This window comes from Phodopus roborovskii, unplaced genomic scaffold, assembly GCF_943737965.1.
Source record: "Phodopus roborovskii unplaced genomic scaffold, PHOROB, whole genome shotgun sequence".
Taxonomy (NCBI): domain Eukaryota; kingdom Metazoa; phylum Chordata; class Mammalia; order Rodentia; family Cricetidae; genus Phodopus; species Phodopus roborovskii.
In genome coordinates, this window is record NW_026125059.1 from 20,254,677 (window position 1) to 20,276,173 (window position 21,497).

At 46.3% G+C, this 21,497-nt stretch overlaps 1 protein-coding gene across 1 annotated transcript in view; it reads left to right on the plus strand.

Annotated features, from left to right (window-relative positions):
* The window catches only part of Tti1 (TELO2 interacting protein 1), a 47,479-nt gene extending 30,927 nt beyond the window's left edge, over positions 1 to 16,552 (plus strand). The window contains exons 5-8 of the mRNA XM_051187578.1: positions 2,642 to 2,782; positions 4,654 to 4,858; positions 5,156 to 5,243; positions 15,721 to 16,552. Coding sequence (XP_051043535.1) covers positions 2,642 to 2,782; positions 4,654 to 4,858; positions 5,156 to 5,243; positions 15,721 to 15,907 — 621 coding nt within the window. The 3' untranslated portion in view covers positions 15,908 to 16,552. The remainder of the gene's footprint in view (positions 1 to 2,641; positions 2,783 to 4,653; positions 4,859 to 5,155; positions 5,244 to 15,720) is intronic.
* The last annotated feature ends 4,945 nt before the right edge of the window (positions 16,553 to 21,497 follow it).

The following is a 21,497-nucleotide window of genomic DNA, read 5'->3' on the forward strand; positions in this document are numbered from 1 at the left end:
CAGATAAGCCCCCATCCAAGGACTGAACCTCATAAGTGACTTGGTAAAAGAACTATGGGGAGGGAGACACCTCATAATCATTCCAAAAAAAAATCCTTAAGCCACAGAAAAGCATCACCTCTATACCTCAAGCAGGAGGGAGGACAATTGCCTAAATTGCTCTGCATCGGTATTCTTGTTAAAGGATAGGGACCTTGATCTGCAAGTTATCCCTAATATCAGGGTCTGTATTGTGGAGCTTTTCCAGCCTTCCTGAGACATCTGCCCATTCACATTCCACTTCAATTTTACTGCCTCGTCACTATTTGACAGCTTTCTAAATACTCTTCATCTTTGTGGCAGCTATGTACACACTGCAGTTTTTAAGTGTATCAGTTGTTGTCGGGCTTGGTAGTGTACACCTTTAATCCTAGCACTCGGGAGGCAGAGGCAGGCAGATCTACATGAGTTCCAGGACAGTCAAGGCTACACAGTAAAACTTGTCTTAATTTTTTAAAAAAAAAAAAATGGAGTGTCAATTAGACTAGCAAGATGGCTCAGCAGGTGAAACTGCTTACCACAGATTACAACCAACTCCCAGGACCTCTATATTAATGCTGTGGCACACATACTTGTTACACAGATGCACACACAGATACTTCATACACTCAATAATAATGAGTGACTATTTTAGGCCTGTCAGTGTAGGACCCTCATAGCTGAGTTAAGGCGATGCCTCTGCTCTTTCCTGGCCATATGACCTGGAGTAAGTTCATTCACAGCTTTAAGCCTTTGCATCAGCATGAGGGAAATGGGGACAAGGATGTAACCCTCACAGGATTGTTCATATAAAGATACGAGAGCCTGATGGGTGATGCATACACTCATTCATTCCCTCCCTCATTGAGCCCTTATGCAAGACATATAGAGGGCATGCAGAAGACCGTGGTACAGATGTGAGCCCTGTCTGCCTGGACCTTTCTATCTGTTGTGAAGAGGAGGCAATATACAATATACATATTCAAGTTTAGGAGGTTCTAGCAAGATAATGAACAGGCACCATGATAGAGAAGGGTAATTCATCTGTGAAGCTGAGCTTGCTTTCTGATTCCAACTAGCCAGCTAAGCAGGACTCTGAGGTGCAACATTTGAAAAGGTTGACGATCTGGCTGTGCAAAGGGGCAAAGGCAAAGAGAAGTTTCCAGGAAGAGGGGGAAAATAGACAGTTTTGAATCCATGAAATAAGATGCAGCTTGTCTAAACAGTAACACCAAAGTCATGTACTCATGCTCTCTTCTGTCCCACTAAGCTTTCTTTTCTACCTACTGACTCTGTTTCCTCCAGAAGTGTGGCCTCCTCTATTCTATGACTTTGGTGTGTAGTCAGCTGGATGTACGAGGCTCCTAGTAAGACTCCAATGGCCAGCTTCTCTCTGTCTGACTCAAGAGCACATACCCTGTGTACTCTTTGGGGCATCCATCCTTGCATAGCCTGTGTAGGCTTCTGTCCTGACCACTACCTACCATTGATGCTGGCTGTCAGTGTTCAGCAGTTGACTAAAAGGTCAATGTGCATCTAGGCTAACCCAGGCCTCTCTGGTAAGATTGGATGGCCCAAGCTTCCTGCCTGCTTCTCCAGATAGCACCAACTCCTCAGCCTACCCCTCCTCCCTGTTCCAGTGGCTTTGCTGCTCATTTCCTATACCTGACTCTAAGCAGCCCCACTGAAGTCACACGGTCCTGCTGAAGTCAAATCCTTTCCAGAACAGGCTCAGATCCTTTCATGGTTCTGCCGAAATCATGTGATCACATGTCTCTTTGCTGTGGGCTCCTAGAGGCCTCATCACTTCTTCCCAACCCCCTTCACATGGCTTCTTCACTCAACAACTAGGATGACCTTCAGAAAACATGTCATTTCCCTGATAAAACACTAGAAATGCCCCAGTATATTTAACAAAAAAATGAAAGGTTCTTAGCATGACCTTTTATGGCCCAGCTCCATGTCACTCTTCTATTTTGGCTGCTCTCATTTCTTAAGCAGGGCAAGCTCCGGGGTTTTTTAGGTTTGGTTTGGTTTGGTTTGAGTTTTTTTGTTGTTGTTGTTTTATGCTAGGGATGGAACCCAGGACATTGCACATGCTTGGCAAGCACTCTACCACTAAGGTCCATCCCAGCCATAGGATCTTCTTTGTTGTGATCCAGCTATCGGAACCCTCACTGCACTGAACTAGTGCCTGCTCATCATTTGTGTCTCCATTTAGAAATCACTCCTCAGAGACACTTTCCTAAGTCTGCTTTAGGGATTTCTCTTCATCTCTTTACATTACATACTTTACAGTCTTTCTTGGCACAGTAGCTAATCTTTTCTCTATTGAATGGTATCTACGGTCTTTTCCAGCTGACCCTAAACTCTATAAAGGCAAGGAAGTGTATATATTTTGTCCTTGTGTGTGTACCCCTAATACCTGGCCTGGAATGAGGTCAACAGGAATGGCCAAATCTCTAGGACATTAGGTTCATGTTATTTTGGAACCAAATGATGTATCAAGTCTCTATTACTGTCTTAATACATTTCTCAGGCTCACTCTGTTGAGCAGGGACTTGGTCCCAGGCATCTGTTTTTAAGCCCCTACTGTCTGTTGAAGTCCTGTCCTTTCTTTTAGGTCTTGGATGTGCTGAGTTTGTGTGTAGTGGTTCTGCAGTTCCACAAGAACCAACTCCTCCCACTGGCTCATCGGGCCTGGCCTTCACTCGTGCACCGACTCACAAGTGATGACCCCCTGGCAGTGCTCAGAGCCTTCAAGGTATTGTGACCCTGAGTCTTCTGCATCACTTCTCTTTATCTGACCTCTGGCACAGACCTTGAAAAAAGTAAAGAAAAACAAGAAAAGCACAGAAGAGAGTAAATGGCACTCTCTTTAGAATTTAAAGCTGAATGATTAAGCAAAGGCTGCCAGGTTTCACTGAGCAGCTCTTGTGTGCCAGGCAGTAAGCTTAGCCTTGTGCACATGGAAATGCATGTCATAGTAACCTGGGCTTTGACCAAGAAGGAAACAGGTTCAGAGACAATAACTTACCTTGGATCTCTACAGCTAGTAATGGATAGGACCCAGTCAGATCATGCTCAGTGAACTGGGTGAGAGTCCAGGTGACGGCCAACTTCTGCCCAGTCCAAGCCCACACTCACCCATTTTAGTACAGTTTTGTCTAGGATGAAATAGAACTCTGAGCCTTTGGAAAGCTGCATTCCTGTAGAGTGTCATTCCCCCTGGTTAGTTTGACTTATATTACCACATGAATTTTCATTTATTTATTTATATCCTTCCTTGTTCTAAAAAGCACTTAACAGCATCTTACAGAGATACGTTTGCCATGCAAGACAGCATAAATTAGAAGTGGTTGAGCAAGATGAAGTAGAGAGAAAAGATGTGGAGGGGTGACAGATGGGAGCTGGAAATGCAGACAGTATGCCTGGCAGAAGTAGTCTGGTTTCCTGTAAGATTCTCCAGTAGATAGTAAGCCAGAATACCAGCTTATTTGAAGGGCATAATTATTAATGTTAATTCCAAATCAAAGTACATGACATGGTGTGTGTGTGTGTGTGTGTGTGTTAAGAGGAAAGGAGAAAGAGAGAGAATAGGTATGTGTGTAGAGAGAAAGGAAAGAACCTGGGGGAGGCAAAGGAAAGGCGATATTACTAAATCTTATTCAAATGTACTGTTTCCCTTTATGAAAATTAATAGGTTATTTGAAATGACAGCCAGCCAGTGTAGAAAATTGAAAACATACTAAGATGTATGCACTGCAAGCAAGGCTGCTTTTTCCACATGCAGACATATTAATAGTGCTTTACCTGAAGTCATGTGATACAGCTAAGGGCCCTTGAGATGAGAACTTTACTCTGCAGACTGGACAGACACCGTGTGCCCATTAAGCCTTGCTTGCTTCCTGATTCTTAAAGAAATTCCTGTCCTCCTGTTCACTCAGCTTTGTGCAGTGGGGCAAAACATTTCAATATGTTCTGCTACAGAAAGTTTAAATGACACATGCAAAGAGACTGCCTGTTGTGAAAGATAGAAAAAGGGTGATGTACATGAGAGATTATGCAGTCAAACAGACGGAACGCAGAGATGGCTCCAGCCATGGGAACCAGCCTTGGCTTAGCCAGGAACCATAGCCTGAACACCATCCTCCTGATGTCTGCACATGGTGGCTGCTGAGCCTCAGAGTTGTTTTTTGCTCAGCTAGCCAGAGTTAAAAGCCCAAGTCTTCTCAAGAGATGTTAGGAAGATTACAGAGATGAGCTATTTGAACTACTTAAGCTCTCTCGCTTTCTCTCTCTCTCTCTCCTCTCTCTCCTCTCTTTCTCTCTCTCATCAAAAAAAAAAAAAGGAAAGGAAGTCAAGATATTAATCATATTATTCCTCCAACCCAAGCTCTCTCTGAATTACTCTCCATGTAATCTGTATTTATGGATAGAGGCATCCACCCTTGGAAGCAGAGACCTCCAAATTCATAACTGTCAGAATCACAAACCATGGGAAAGGAATTAACAGTAATAATTCCATTTTTTTTCCTAAGTAGAGCCCTAGATAGAATTGAATTAGCAGGTATGTCCCAGCCCTCTTGCTGCTTTAGCAATGTGCAGTCACCAGACTGGGGTCTATTTTTGCAGGTTTTACAGATACTTGGAAGCAGATGTGGTGATTTTCTCCGGAGCAGGTTCTGCAAAGATGTCCTGCCAAAATTGGCCAGCTCCTTAATCACCCAGGCCCCAATCAGTGCTCGGGCTGGACCAATTTATTCTCACACACTGGCCTTCAAGCTGCAGCTGGCTGTCTTGCAGGGCCTGGGTCCCCTCTGTGAGAGTCTGGACTTAGGTAGGTACCACATGGGTCTCCTAGCCACAGAGCCTGCACATGACTCAGTGACCCTCTTTGCATCCTCTGCCTAGTGGCACATGTGTCCCTCACCTCCCTTCTTATATACCTCTTTTAGTCTACCCTGGCCCCCAATCTGTCCTTTTACCTTAGGGTATTCCTGGTCTTGCTGGACAAAAGTAAAGAACTCAGGGAACCTTGCATGACTTATCTTATGTCTACAGACAGTGATTGGTTATTGCTTGTCCTGAATGCAGTCTGAGGGCCTGAGGCTTGTTTTGTTTTTCTGCCCTGCAGGTGAGGGTGACCTGAATAAAGTGGCTGATGCCTGCTTGATTTACCTCAGCACCAAACAGCCCGTGAAATTACAAGAGGCTGCCAGGAGGTACGTCTGCTTCATCACCCGCATCTCTTTACGTTCTAAATTATAGATGATTTGCTAATGGCAAGCAGAGTTGAGGCAATCTCTGTTCTTTTTTCTCTCTCCTTGCCAGGTTAAGATGATTTCTTTAGCTGTGCCAACTCCAAAGATGGCATTTTGACTAGGTGCTTTCTCTTTGCACGTGACCTTTTCCTGTACTGCAATGTCAGCAACAATTCCAGAGGGGCACAAAGCAGAAAGGCCTGATACTGGAGGCTGGAGGGTTTCCACCTCTACTCTGTACCTTGTAGTCAGTGATCCTGTACCTTTCTGTGCCTCTGCTCCCTCCATAGCAAAGCCAAGGGGAAGCACCAGGTGTGCCATGAGTAATGAAAGTCACAGATGGAAGAAGATTCTGTGCAAAACTGGGTGTGGTACAGGCGGGTGTGTGCCTATTTCTGGTGTTCATAGCACTCAACTGCTTTTGGCAGTAAACTGGCCCAAAGAGCAATTTGATAGACCTTTTTATTCCATAATTACATAAAGCTAATTTCCCAGGGTTGGGGACATGCCTGTTACAAAATAGCTGTGCCTCTAACACAAGCTATTTTGTTTCCACAAGGACTAAGTGATTTTTTTTTTTTTTCCTCATAAGCCAAAACAGCACAGCAGCATCCTTAACTTGAGACCCAAAGTGTACCATGGCCTCCTTTCCCCAGCACTCCTGCCTGCTGGGAACAGCCTGTACTCTGCAGCTGCCTGCCCCTGAACACCTGCTGCCAGTGCTGCCTGGCCTTCCAACTTCATGAGGGCATAGCCCCTCCTCCCAGTATCTGGAGTTAGCCCTCATCATCCTTGCTGGGATGGGAGTCAGGAGACTCCTCATTGCCCTTAGGAGCTAGGAAGGCTGCTCTGACAGTGAGGAGAGCAGCATGCTCCCTCACAAACCTTGCATTCCCTACAAGTAAGGGGAATATCTTTTGGAATTGCTTTATTGTCTTTGCAATTCTTTGCTCTTGATTTGCAATTCTTTGCTCTTGATTTCCTTGGTAGCTTCGTTTTCTTCTGTCTGTTTCTCGTCAAATTTCTTAGACCCAAGATCAGTCACAGTCTCTGGAGCATAGGGGTGCATCCCAAGGAGCTTCTTATCCTCAGGCACTCCTGTGGGTAAGAAGAGAACCAGCAAAAGGTGAAAATGGTCCTCCCTGGGCCAAGCCATGGCTGGTTGTGTTGGGAATTAAGGTACAACCCAAGGACGTGATGACTTCATATTGGAATAAATTCTTTTGAATTATAGAAACCTGATTCCCACACTTCCCATCCCAGTCCACTTTTCCTACATTCACTGCACCCCATCCTTCAAGTTTAGAACCATCAAGCTAATATTCACAATACATTTATCTTTTCATTTCTAATTCTCACTTGCCACTGAAAGAAATTAGAATTGGTCCTTGCTGAATCTTAAGATGGTGTTCAAGGTGGCTGGAGGACACAAATGCAGCCAGACCACTTATTTGGCTGTGGCTCCCTTGTTTTGTGCCTTCCCTTCCTCCAGAGGGTTGGGTCAGATGGCCCGAATCTGCCTTGATCCTTTCACCCACACCTCATCTGCAAATTTATTTTGAAGGGGGCAGAGGTTGAGAATCAGTGTTTTCCTTGGTCAGGAGCTGATTTAGCATCTTGATTCAGAAATTAATGGGCTCTCTAAACGGGAGGAGTCATCCAAGACAGTAGGCAGGCCTGGTGTCCTAAGCCACTGTGTTTAGTGAGGGTTCTGGTGAGGCTGACTGCATTGAAGCAGTCAAGGTGGTCCTGAGCAGAAAGTAGGGTGCCCTAGGCCCAGCCCGTTTGACCCTTGTTCTCTTTAACCCCTGAATCCCTTACTAAGAAAAGGCCTATCTGCCCACTTGGAACACTGTGTGTTCCTCTTCCCTTCCAAGTACCAATATAGTCAGGCCACATAACCCATGACCTGAGGCACCACTGAAGCCTCTACCTCTGCCCCGAGTATTCCCCACATAGCTGTTAGCCTAACACAACACACACTCGTGGGAGATGGGAAAGCTCTTCAGTTTAGAGAGCTTGTAACAGGTTTTATAAAAAGACAAACCTCAGCATAAGCTCAGAAAGTAACAGGGAAAAAGTCAGAAGGACCCACAGATGACCCAGCTCCCTTCAAAACAGGGGAGCTCCCCACCCTGCTCATCTTGTCTGCCAGAGAGCTGGTGAGGGAAGCTTAGAGGGTCCTAGGGGTGGGGGATTGAGGCCCCTGCCTTCTAAAGATGGTGAGCCACATAGCCAGGGCCTTGGTGCTGTGGACCTCAGAGCCATCATGATGTGGCATACAGGCAAAGCTGGCAACTAAAGAACATTCCTTTCATATACATCATAGCTAAGTTTTCCTTCTTCCTGTTTGCTTTTCCTGGCTCTAAAGAATGCCCTAGCCTCTGTTACTTTTTTTAATTTGTCATATTAAATATAGCCTTCATGGTAGGCTTTTACATCCAGGTTGTAAGCTCTGGAAATGGAAATTGATCAGGGGGTGGTTGATATAACCAAGGCTGTAAATGCTAAGAGTGGAGATGCCATTCCAGTTTAATGCTTTTATCTGGCAAACGTGCTTTGTAAAGAGGGGGCATAAATCTTACAGCTAGGGGGGGAGGGATGGGGGCAGAAGATAACCTTGCTGCTTTTTACCACAAGGTGTCACTGTTAACTGGTTATTGGGGGAGGGGGCTCCTTCAAATCCCATGTGCTTAAGTCACTTTAATGGACAACAGATAAGTAAATCATATTCAGGGTATGGGAAGAGTGGCCAACAAATAAAGAAGGCAGTGTCAATAAAAGTAAGCCTTAGTCAGCCCCGCCCCACATAAGCAGGAGGCAGAGGCCTGATTCAAATTCCCAAGTGGCCCAGAAGCCTCCAGGATATCTCCTAGCATGCAGTTCCATGCCCTTCTGACCATTGGGGTTTTGCCATTTCATACCTGAAAAGAATTCCAGAGGAGAGAACCTCCCCCTCTCTTGCAGCCCCATCCCAATTTCAGTTTTCCCTTGAGTATGTACATTCACTCAGTGGGCCAATCTCCTGCTAGCCTCTGAGGCTCTCTGTCCTACACTGAGGTCTTATATCATATGCATCTTCACTCTGGGCCAAAAGCAAATAAAAACTAGGCAATATCTGCTAGTAAAGCATAAAGTCTATCCCCAATAACTTTCATGATAAAACAGCACCAAGGCTGCTTGGTCTCTATCAACTGCTGCCCCCTGCCAACCCCAGAACCTAGCTAGGGATGCAGGTAGCCACCAGCTAGCATACCTTCTTCTGCCTTCTGGCCACACAGGTCCTGATGATGTTATTGCTTATTCCTAGGGAGAGCTCGAGGTGGGGGACATGTATTGAGGTCACACAGTACACAATACTCCTTTACCTTCCTTCATCTGGCATTGTGTGTGAGGAAGTAGTACCAGCTGGACAGACCTAGGTTCATGTCCTATATCCTATGATATATATGGCCACATGGGATCCAGTGCTTTTCAGTTCCTCCCTCTAGGAGGGGATGGTGGTGATGTCTGTCTCAGAGGGTCTTTGTACGGGTGAGTTGTTTTTATGTGGTGAACTCCTATGTGCCAAGCACTGATCTGGGTACTGAAAATAGAAGAGAAGACAGGAGGCCTTTGCCTTCACTCTGTGTGTTTCTGTATGTATGTACACATGTAGGAAATGTATGTGTGTATACACTAACCAAATGATATGTTGTCATGTATGTATACACCTGGATGCAGCCTTTCTTCTAAATCTCCTTGTTACTGAAATCTGAGCAGTGCTTTCTTCTCAAAGGGTTTTTTTTTTTTTTTTTTTTTTTCATGCTAATTGGGACACCCTATCTCTATTTGTGGGGAAGTCAGAAACAGGTTTGAAGGTTTCTTTATTGACTGACTTCCCAGCTCTCTTTCTAGCAGTAGGATCCCAACCCATCAAAGAATCAGCTGGTACCTTTAAACCCTGGACAACACAGACTAGCACAGGCTCCTCCATTTCATCCCCACCAGAGCCCTACTCCTCTCCATGCCACCCACAGGCCTTTCTGTTTGAACAGATCAGGAGCCACTGAGGTGATCCACTAGTTCAGCTGGCTCAAAATGAATAGCGTCGTCCCCTGAATGGGGTGGGTGCAAAGGCCTAAATGCAAAGCTGCTTCCCCTGGGGTGCACCTGGCATGGAAATGAGGGCACTCCTCATTTCTCCTTTTGACATTTGAGTAATAGTTGACAAATCCAGACCCAAGTAGTTAGCTTTCCTATTATCCATCTTTTGACAGGCACTGCTGCTTTTCTTTTCAAGGCCCATTGTTCTAAAAATACACTCAGATCTGAAGCTGTTCACTGTGCACATAGAGGCGTGATTTCATGGTGTCAGAGATAAGAGACATCTGCCATGCAGATTACAAACAAAGCAGGTTACTGGGTTTCTGGTATAAAGGCAGGGATCTTTTACTACTTAAACCATGTGTTGCCAGTATTTTCCTGAGGCTATATTGTGTCATGGGATTGCTAACCTGCTGGAGTTTGCACCCAGTGTGTGTATGTGGGGGTGGGGTGAGCTCGCCTGCACATGCATGCAGAGGCCAAGTGGTAAGATCAAAAGCAGGCACCATTATACCCCACCAGAAACACATTTCTGAGAGACACGTCTTACTGCACCCACCAGTAGAAGCTGCTGGGTCACAGAAAAATCATTTGAGAAAGAGAGGGCAAGACATGTAGATCATCACAAAAGTGTCATCTTTCTTTTAGGGGCAAGAAACACTGCACATGGCCTCTGAGTATACCAGCCAGTGCTGACACAAGAGGCTACTTTGAAGCAGCACTCTCATGGGACCATAGCCTGGGATCCTGGAGGTAGAAGAGTTAGCCAGATGGAAGGGGCTGCATTTAAAACCCACCTAGTAGGACTTAAACCCTGCTAGGTTCTGGCTTCCTTTTGAATTGTCTCTAACAGATTGGGCCTCTCCGTGTCACGTCCTTTTAAATATGTTGCATGAAGCAAGGGAAGCATTCTACTGCATTTCTGATAACTCTGTCTTGTGGTACTTTAGGGGCATGATTAGCAGCATACTCTGCTACTGGTGTTTATGGTTTTAAATCCTGTCCTCTCTGCATTTAAATATTTTTAATGGGAGTCTGAGTGTGCATGTTGGAGGTCGATTGATGGATGAATGGTTTTGAACAGGTAAATATAGTTAGATCTAACAAGTAAGTGTAACAGCAAAGATTTAATTGGTAGCATGTATTTGGAGAGTAAATTGTTGCTTCCAGTCATAATTCCCCATTCCCAACATTTAGAAACAAAAAACAGCCTCAGTGCATAGGAAGATAGCTAAATCGAATAGCAAGAAAAGACAGGCTTGAAATACTGGTTAACCAATGAACCGAGACCCATTAGAGTAAATTACCGAGTGTGGAAACACAGCTCCAGTGCTTGATGGCTGGGACAAGTCAACACTCTGGGCATCCATTTGTTTAAAAGGCAGCACACAGCCTCATTTGCAGTATTGGTATACATGGAGTAATGGAGGAAGAGATGGCCAGGGAAAGGGGTATGGTGACTGTTCTGCTGGAGAGGGGAACAGACTTGCTTCCTAGTAAATGGTGTGCTTTCGGTCACTTTTGCTCAGGCCCCTGTAGAAAGAGTATGTGCCATGCTCCTAAGGAAATACCCCAGAACCACTTCCTTAGATGCCCCCAAAAAACAGACAAACATCACAGAGCCACATGTTCTTTACCTCTGTCATTTGTCCTGACAGCTCCTGAGAGCATTTTATAAATCCAGAAAGAGACAAGGAACATCAGATCCCTCGGGCAAGTAATTGACAGAGAAAGAATAGCCTGTCACCCAGGAAAGCCAGGAGCCTTGTGCTTCGGTTATAGTTTGTTTAGCAATGATGGACCCTGATTGGCTTACGGTTTTCTAGAGCCACCTTTGAGTGGATGTTGTCTAGACAGAAGTGGTGAAGACATACTCTGCTGCTGCAACACAGGGCTCTCTTTTGGTTTTGCCACTGGGTGGGAAGTGGGGAGTGGTGGTGGTGGTAGATAATCCGGTGCTCATGCTACAGAGTTGTGGTGGCCCATGGAAGCCAGACAGCACTTTGGAACTATCTATCTGCCCCTTGAGTCACCACTGACCATGCATACTCCTTGGGAATCCTTCCCTGGCTGCACCCACAGAGGGCCTCCAGGATGGTCTACCCATACATACTACACTATGATGTCTGCCTTTCCTAGCACATGGGTTCCTGAACCCATGGCCTTTGTCAACCACCTTTGTAGCATCACAGAGACATAGCACAGTGTCTGGGATGACTGGACACTTATAAATGTCTGAACCACAAAGATAAAAGGCCAGATTCAGCTACCTAGATCTCATTAGCACACTTTCTGCCCCCACACCCCAGCTGGCTCATTGGAGCAGCCCGGCACTGATCCTGAAGGAATGCTCTCCTGTTGGTTTGGCCTCTGGAGTTTATTAGGTACTTACTGATGATACCCGTCAACTGTAGCTAGGGCTGAAGTGCAAGGAAATGGCTGCCTGCATGAAGTGAAATTCAATAAAACCGCATTTTAAGTGAAAAATCAGTATAAACACCAGGTTTCTTTGCCATGGAAACAGAGGTTGCTTAGAAACTGCCTAACAGCGAGTTCTAAATTTTTTAAAGTCAAGTTATCATTTAAGCTACACGGCCCTACAGGTTATTGAGAGATAATCACCTGCCTCGGGACATGTGGAGGCATGAGGCACAGCTGAGTGCCTCCTGTGCTCTGGGGACCAGGTAATCTCTTGATAACTGTGCTCCCCGGAGCCACCAGCTTGGGCCCGGGGGAAGGAGAGTAGTTTTTGTTCAGAAGTTAAATAGTGTACGTTCTCTTTGGATTTGAAAAACGATGAAACTGGCCGTTTGGCATGCTCAACATCTATCCCTGCCCTGTCTGGAGATAGACTGGGAAGGTGTTCCAGGCAGTTGCCCTGGTCACTCAAAGTAAGAGGGCTTACCTTATGCAGAAAGGCTGGGCAGGAAGTGGCCCCGAGCAAAGTACTCCAGATTTGAGAATCAAAGCCAGACCTCTGGAGCCCTCCCCAGACCCAACTTACCATGCCTCCAGTTCAACTCCCAGCAGCAGTGCCCAGGTTAAGAATTAGTCTGTGTTTAAGGTTCAGCAGACCGCATGCCTACCACCCAGCAAGAGTGCAGCTGCTCCTTCTAGCCACCTACTACCTTCCTGGCATGGGTTAACTCACCACCTCAGGAATGCAGAAGGTGAAATACTGCATTCCGCTGTCCCTGAGATAACAGACAAAATTAGAACCCAAGGCATTGTGGAATTGAGCGAGACAAAAGACAGATGTTTTGCCCTTTTCAGACTGAGCATTATCCGTAGCAGGTGATGTCGCTAGAGTTGGTGGTGGTAATCATTCCTCAGGCTTCTGCTCCCCACCCCATCCCCATGTCTGTTTCTGTCTCTCTCCCTCCCCCCCCTTCTTCATCTCTCTCTATATCTTTCTGTCTCTGGAACAGTGCTTTTATTAACCACTCAGAGTGCTTCCCTGCCCCTCTCCTCCCACCTCCTCCCCTGAGAACAGTCCTGAAGGGAGGTTAGACACCTGTGTTCGTCCTTGGGAGAAAGTGGAAGCAGGCTCTGGAGGCAGGGCACTTTGCTTCCAGCAGGAGGCAGAAGGAAGAGGAACTTGTTTGCTCGAGCATCTACCCCTTTAGGTAGCATAGCACTGATATCTAAAATGATTTCTAAGAGTTTGGCTCTGCTTAATAAAATCAAGTGAACTCTGCACATGCTTTCTTTGCTTCTCTGTTGGCATTTTACTTGGAGATCTCCTAGGGTGAATGCAACATCCCATTGAGCTGCTGAAGGGGTCTCAGGAAATTAGCCTCTCTGTGTGCCAAGCCTGTAAGCAGAGTAGAGCTGTGGCTGAGCTGGGCCTCAGCACCTTCTGCTGACTGTTGCCCAGATAAAAATATTCCTTGAAGGAAGAGCAGCTGCAGCTTGAGAAATTGTTCCAGTTCTTGAAGTAGAGGGGGGGAGGGGGGAATCAAATCATTTGCATTCTAACAGTCATTGGCACCAAAGGAAACTGTCAACAGTGTCACGTGTAAACAGAAATGTGCTTCCCAGGGTTTTATTTTTTGTGAGTTTTTTTTTTAATGTGTTTTTTATCATTTCCCTCACCACTCTAATTATCAAAGATATTTTTGTTTTTAAACAAAAATTGTCTCCCACGCAGGCCCATCTCTTTTCTGCAGTGAAGTGGAAACGGTGAATTAGAATAGTATAATCACTTCTTCAGCAACCACTGTGTAGGTTATAAACAAGATTATTCTGAGCTCACACACACTCACACGCGCACACTCACACATACACGTATGTTTGATGCACGCACACACAGTCTCCCTTCCCCCCAGGATATGTCTGTCACACATAAGAAAGAAAGAAAACTGACTTCACAGGGTAAGGCCCAGCTCCCCCAATGCTACAGGTTTTGCAGATTAATGAAAATAAAAACTAAAAGTTGTTTTATTTAGCAATCATTTTATTCTCCTTTAACACTTAAAAGTATGCTAGAGGGCCCTAGAAATAATTGGCAAGAATGAGGTAATTGTTCCTATCTGTATAGTAGTTCCTTGGCACCCAGGAGGAATTGATTCCAGGCCCCATAGGTACCAGGTTCCTTTGTGAAATGACAGCATGTCTGCACAACCTGGGTACATGGTACACAGTGTAAAGCATTGAATGTTGGTTACCTTGTGTTCAGGGAGTGATGACAAGGAAAAAGCTTGTGTATGTTCAGTACAAATGGAATTTTGTTTTCAAGTGCTTTAATCTACTAGCTGAGTCTGTGGTAGAGTACACTAATACTGGGGTGGGAGTGATGGTATTTTTAGCTGGTAAATGGAGGGTCACATAGAGATGGGCAAGAACAACATATAATGTCATGTATGTGTGAAAACTATAACAAAACCCATTACTGTATATGTTAACGTCAAAAATAAATTTAAAATATACTCGGAGGCTGGTGAAAGATGGTAAAGGCACTTGCCATGGAGCCTGATGACCTGAGTTCCATCCCAGGACCCATGGTAGAAATCAGGAACCTACTCCTGCAAGTTGTCCCCTGCCTCCACACATGGCATGCACATATCCAGGAATACACACAAAATAAATAAATGTAAAAAAAAATGTTTAAAAGGAGTTGGTAGGGACTGATCTGTGTTTTAAACCTTAGCAAAACCCTGTAAAATGAGAAAACTGAAAAAAGGTGATCATACTAAAGGAACTCACCAGCACTTGGTAAGTAGAGGCAGGAAAATCAGGAGATCAAGGCCAACCTCAGCTACATAGAGAGTTTGAACCCAGCCTGGGCTACATGAGATCCTGTCTCAAAAGAAAAACAGAAGGGAAGTAATGGAGAAACAGGCCAGACCACATGTAGTTTTTAAGGCTCCATAGCTAGTGACAAGGATAATATGTTTTATTCACCCTATTCCTGTTCTTCCTTGATGATGACCTCCTGAACTTTCCCAGATCCTTCCCAATCCTCAGGCAGCAAGAGCCTGGTAAGTCAGCAGGTATTCTCTGACTGCTTATAATATGCGGAGCCAAGGGAAAGCCAGCAGCCACAATCCATGCCACTGTGAGACAGCTAAGTACAGAAGGAGTCTGGAGAGAAGGAGAAATGGCTGGCAGCCTGGGCACTGGGAAAGCAGCCTCGCCAGCAGCAAGTTAGTGGGTGAGCTGATGGGGCCAGCACACAGAGGGCATCGGTTACCCTGGGATTGAACAGTCAGGTGTGTGAGGCTTACAGGGGACTATCCAGTCCAGTGGCCCTGGGCACATGACTGGTGGTTCAGAAACAGGAGTTGAACAGATAATAGCCAAAGTTCAGGTCAAGGTGAAGGATTTCATTCCTGGTAACGCTGTGGCCCTGGCCCTGGAGCTCCAGGTTGTGTTTGTATAGAACATCAGTATGGGCAAGCCTCAGAAGAGCACATATTCTGAGCCCCTTGTACCCAGACCTCTCAGGAGCCGTGGCTCTGAGTGGCCAGAACAGGTAGGTCCATCTAGAGGCACATGAGGACCTTGAAGAAAAGAGGTTTGCCCAGGTCCCTAGGCATGGCTGATGATGCAGGCTGGGCCTACCATTCCCTCAGACCCCAGCTTTACCCTGGAGAGCTTTGTGTCAGTGTGGCCCCCCTGGACTAATTACTGTTTTACTCCATGACAATGGGTCGGAAGCTGTTTGCCTCTGTTTCTGTTAGGCTTTAAACTGTCCTAATGGTCCTGTCTTAGGATCTAAAGTGGGTTCCCTCTGCTGTTTGAAGTGACTTGATGTTGTGATCAGTTCCTTCACACAGTCCAGTAAACCGCCTCTGGCATGAGCAGTAGTGCTCCTTCCTTCCCTGCTCCTCATGCAATCCTCTCTCCACAGCATCTTCCTCTGCCTGATGAAAGTAGACCCCGACTCTACCTGGCTTCTCCTGCATGAGCTGTACTGCCCTGTGCAGCAGTTCACAGCCCCCCACCCCAGCCTTCACCCAGTGCAGCTGCGGGGGCCCACTGAGCAGCAGAACCTGTATGCCGCCAATGTGCTCCACCTACTCCAGAAGCTACAGTGACCGCCGGACCCTGCCAACCAGAACTGGAGCTGAGCCACCCCTGGAGGAGGTGGTTGCAGCAGCACAGAGAGGTGATGAAGGTGGATTAGACAGCTGATCAATGTATAAATTGATCAATCACAACTGCTTAGAAATTGGATTGAAGGAAAGTAGCTGACTGGTGTTTATATTTCACTCTTCGTGTTTTCAGATGATATTGTCTGGCTGCTCTAAGAACTTAACTCTTTAGTGTACTATCTGTACAGCCCCTCTGCCTCATTTTACACACCACACACACACACACACACACACACACACACACAAAGAACTTAACTCTTTAGTGTACTATCTGTACAGCCCCTCTGCCTCATTTTACACACCACACACACACACACTAAGAACTTAACTCTTTAGTGTACTATCTGTACAGCCCCTCTGCCTCATTTTACACACGACACACACACACACACACACACACACCTGTGTTCCAGGCCCAAGTTTGATTCTCAGCACTTACTGGTAGCTCAAAATCATCTATCTGTAACTCCAGTTCCAAGAGATCCAACACCCTCTTCTGACCTCCACAGGCACCAGACTTGCACATGGTACACAGACACACATGTGAGCAAAACACTCATACTCAAGATCAATAAATATTTTTAAAAATTCTTAATGAGAGATTTCTTAACTTTTGGAGGAGAGAAGTTTTTCCTCACACTTCTTACGGGGCATGGGACTTGCCATGTCAGTCATGTCACTCATCAGAGGGCAGCTTGCAAGAGTCACTCCTCTTTCCTCTGCTGCTTCCCAGGTCTTTTAAGACTGTTACTCTGTAGCCTTGGCTCTCTGGAAACTCTTCTAGGTAGCTCAGGCTGGCCTTGAACTCATGACATTCTCCTTCCTCAAGTTCCTGAATATTAAGATTTCAGACATGAACCATCACACCCAACTTAATTTCATTTATTTATTGTGTGTGGGTGTTTTGCCTGCATGTATATATGTATCTACGTATGTATGTACACCATATGTGTGCTGGGTGCTGGAGGGTGTCAGAAGTGTTGGATTCCCCTGGAACTAGAGTTATGGATGGGTTGAGCTGTCACCACTCACTCATTAGGTTGCCAAATATTGCTTTGTCATGTCTCCTGTACAGACTTGCCTTTGCTTGGGGTACTATGTACCAGGAATCTCCCTTTCTCAGGCATGTGTAGCCTGCAACTACCATTTATGTAGAAAAGGCAGGAGAAAAAAAAAAAAAAAAAATGCTTGGTTTTCTTCCTAGCTGAGGAATTTAGCACAGTACACATTTGAGTTTGTGGCCAAGGGGATGGATTGACAAAAGCCCTTCTAGGCAACAGCCAGGTAACTATGAGTGGTGAGGCTAATCTTCAAGCTCCAGCACTTCATTGGCATGAGGGGGAACTAGGTTGAGGGGCTGCAGCTAGTTCCACGGTCACTGCTGTGCAAGGGCAGGGGATGTCCAGCTCCCTCGGGTCTTGACGGCCACCGCTCTTCAGGTGAGTCCTCATGGGCTTCCTCTCTGGCCTCTCCAGGCATCTGATGAAATGAAGACTGGCTCTTCAAAGATATGCTCCTGCTCTTCCTCTGCCACTGTGGGGGCACCGCATCATCTCAGGTGCCGTTTAGCTGACGTCACAGAACTGCACAACTCCCGAGATTTCACCTGGGACCCGGAGCTAGGAGCCTGTGGCAGCACATGCTATCACTTGGCTCTCTTCTGGTTGTGAAGTTCTGGGATGGCTTTGTTCCCGGCTCCACCAGGACAGAGTGATTGGCTTCTTTAGTCTCTAGCCTCTGACAGATGAGAGAATGGGTTTGGCAAGGTAGCATGTTTTACAGAGCATTACATAGCTGGTTAGTGGCGGAGGGGTGCTAATAGGGAATGCAGCAGGGATTGCTACTGTGCTCCAGACTTGCTTCTCCCCCACAAAGAGTTAAAATAGGCTGAGCTGCTTTCTGATTCCAGCAGATTGTTGCACTTGATTTAAAAAGAAAGAAAGAAAGAAAGAAAAAACTAATTAGTGTGCCTTTAATGTTGGACCTGCCCAGCTGACTCAGAGTAGTCCTTGTTAGCATGGGTGTCCATCAGCAGTCCTTCCCCTCTTCCAGCTTGCTGAGGTGGGAGGAGCTCCTCTGCTTCATCGTGTACTAGCACCAGTACACTGGGCAGACAGTGATGCCAGGCGTTGTGGTGGGGGTGGGGGCAGAGTCAGGAGTGCATGGCCACCCTCAGCTACAGAGTTTTTAGGGCATCCTGAGACATATAAGACCCCATCTCAAAAAATAAAGAAACAAACAAAAACAGGAAAAGAACTGGTGAGATGCCCGGCTGGTGAAGGTGCTTGTGACAACTTAAACTCAATCCCGGATCCCGAGTAAAGATACAAGGAGAGAACAGACCATAGGGTTGTCCTCTGACACATGGCAATAAACTGAAGGGTGAGAGTGAGATGGTGGGTAAACAGTTTGTTAATAGCACACTTGCCTTCTGAGTGTGGGGACCCGAGTTCAATCCCCCAGACCCACAGAAAAGCCAGCTAGCCTAGCCTGCTTGGTAAATTCCATCATGCTTGTCTCAAAAACAGCAAGGTGGAGACAGGAGTGGGGGCTTACCACTCAAGGGCACCTGAAGACTCGTGTGGCAGCTCACAATCACTGGTAACTAGTTCCGAAGGGGGTCACATAGTACACATATACACATAAGTGCAGGCAAAACACTTAACACGTAATTTTTTTTTCTTTTAAAAAGGTGGATGGCTCGTGAGGAAAAACACTGGATGTTGACCTCTGACCTCCACATGTGCACCTGCACACATGAAAAATTAATGGGTGAAAAATGGTTTTGAGTGTGTATAAGATATATATACACTGTAGGCAGTAGAAGGTTCTGGAGAGGTCAGGAGATACAGAACTGGGCATCTTATGAAGGTGGCTGGGAGTGCCACGTTGTGGGAAGAACATGGATGCGTAGGTACATCAGAGCTGGGGTGGATTCCTGCCTCTGCCTCTGAGTGGCTGTATGGCCTTGACTGGTCATTTTTATTTCTGAGTTTCATTTCCCTTCACTCATGCCATTGCTGCCTCAGCCTCTCCCAGCATCTGTAAACTCCGTATCCGTCACACTGACTCGGCCTACACCAATGTTTCCTGCTTTAAAACTTGCTGCCTGTGGCTTATTACGACATTCAGGTTGAGAAAGTTCCTGGTTAGCCCTCAGCATGACCCACGTTTGAACTTAAGGGAAGTGCAGGTTAGAGCTAGACAAAAGGCTAACTCAGGAGTGCCAATACCAGGACTCCAGCTGGAACTGCAAGAAGACAAGCAATACATGGGGTGCATTAAACTGGGTAAGTGCTTGCCTGGGAAGGCTGCTGGTGGCCACCTGCCTGGGAAGGTGTTTCAGATCTGTGCAGAGGAAAGCTGGAAGATGAAGGCTGGGGAGCGTGGGGTCTTCTCAGAAGGGGGAAGCCTATGCTGGCAGGCGTAGGCATCTCTGCCGGTGTCTGCACCCACGCTCCCTGCTATTGGAGTGATAAGAGACTCACGCTGGCAGGATCAAACCACATGCCTTCTCCCGCCTTGGACTCTTCGTTCTCCTGTAACTTCTATCCAGTCACACATGGCTGCCGTAAGCCATTCCGGGTGGCCATTCTTCCTCAGATCCACCTCCTTCAGCCAGAGCCAGGTATAGTCCAGAGTTCCTGCTCCTTGGTTTAGTTGGCTGTCCTATCCCAAACCAGCCATCAGCCAGCTATAGTGATTTTTTAATACCCTTATAAAATGTTAATTTATGTGTGTATATGTGCACATGTGTTAAGTGTAGGCACATATATGTGTGGGAGGAATGCAATGTGTGCAGGTGTACATGTACATACACATGTGTATGGTTGTGTATGGAGGAGAGGTCAACTGTGGGTGTCCTTCCATAGGAGCCACCCATTTTGTTTGTAAATAGGGTCTCTCACTTGGCCTAAGACTCACCTAGTAAGCATGGCTGGCTGGACAGTGAGCCCCAGGGACCTACCTGTCCCCACCTCCCTGGCTCTCAGACAGCAAGTGTGCACCACCACACCTGGCTTTCCCATCAGTGCTGGGGATTGAACTTGGTTGGGTCCTTGTGCTTACAAGGCAAGCACTTCACCAAGCAGCCTGTTATTGCAGCCTCTATACATTCTTTTAGAAAACAGGAAAGTGGCTTTTCTGCCTCTGCCACCATGGTGCCCGTGAAAAAGCTTGTGGCGAAGGGGGGCAAAAAACAAACAAAAAAAGAGAAGCAGGTTTTGAAGCTCACCCTTGACCACACCCACCCTGTAGAAGATGGAATCACGATGCTGTTTCAAGCAGTTTCTCCAGGAGAGAATCGAGGTGAACTGAAAGCTGGGAATCTTGGCAAGATCACTGTCTCTTCCTAGGTGCCTTTCTCCAAAAGGTATTTGAAATATCTCACCAAAAAACATTTGAAGAAGAGCAGTCTCCCAGACTGGTTGTGTGTTGTCGCCAACAGCAAAGAAAGCTATGAGCTTCATTACTTAGATTAACCAGGATGAAGAGGAGCAGGAGCAGGAGGATTAAGACACGTTGGTCTAGAATGTTTTGTTGTATTAATTCATAAATAAAATTTAGGAACAAAAAAAAGAAAATAGGAAAGTCATTTTAGCTCAAAGAGTAATAAAAATAAGCAGATGGGTCTTTTTCTTTTTCTTTTTCTTTTTTTTTTTTTTTCTCCCAACCATAAAACAATCCCTGATCCTTCACGGACAGGCCTGGAAGCACACGTCCAGGTCAGCTCACCCTACCATGTGGAGGATTTGGGGAGCAGTCATTTCTCTCTAAAGGAAGAGCTGTGTTTAGCTGCCTGCAGATGCTGAAGTAGGGAGGAGGAAAATGACAGCCATTTATCACCTTGCATTTGCAGCCTGTCAGCGACAACCAGCTGGAAGGGGGAGGGTAAGGGGCTTGGGGCAAAGCTGAGGCCTCACCTACAGAGAGCTTTCCCCGGTCTTACAGGATCAACCCGTGTTTCTCAAACAGGATGTGTTGAGAGCTTTTTAGGAATATTCATCTCATGGCAGCACATGGAAGAAACGGGAAGAGAGAGAGGCCGGCAATGAAACTGTTTCTGAAAGTCCCAGGACATGTACCTCTTCCAGCAGCCCAGAACTGTTTGACAAGCGGTGGTTCACGAGCGACTTGAGGCACATAAATACGTGTTTTAAAGTTTAAAAGTACGAAGTGAGATGAATGGGGCTTCTGATGAGGCTTCCTCGGGCTCCAGCCCGAGCAGAGTGGAAATGATTTTCCTCAGCTCCAGCTGTGCGGAACAATGCGGGAGCCCCTCTCCCTTTGTGTGGCTCGCCCCAGTCCTCCTGATTTGCTTGATTGGAAGCTGGGAGCCCGGATTGCCTTCCCTCCAGAGTGAGGAACAGAGGCCAAATTTCAGAAAATAATTCTGAGTGATGGGGGACTCTGGAGAAGCGCTGATTGCTTTATAAATGGCATTCTCTCCACACCCGCACCCCCACCCCACCGGTGCTGACTTTGGGAGGCAGCGGCGTTTCAAATCATGCCTGAAAAGCAGCCTGATTTCCCA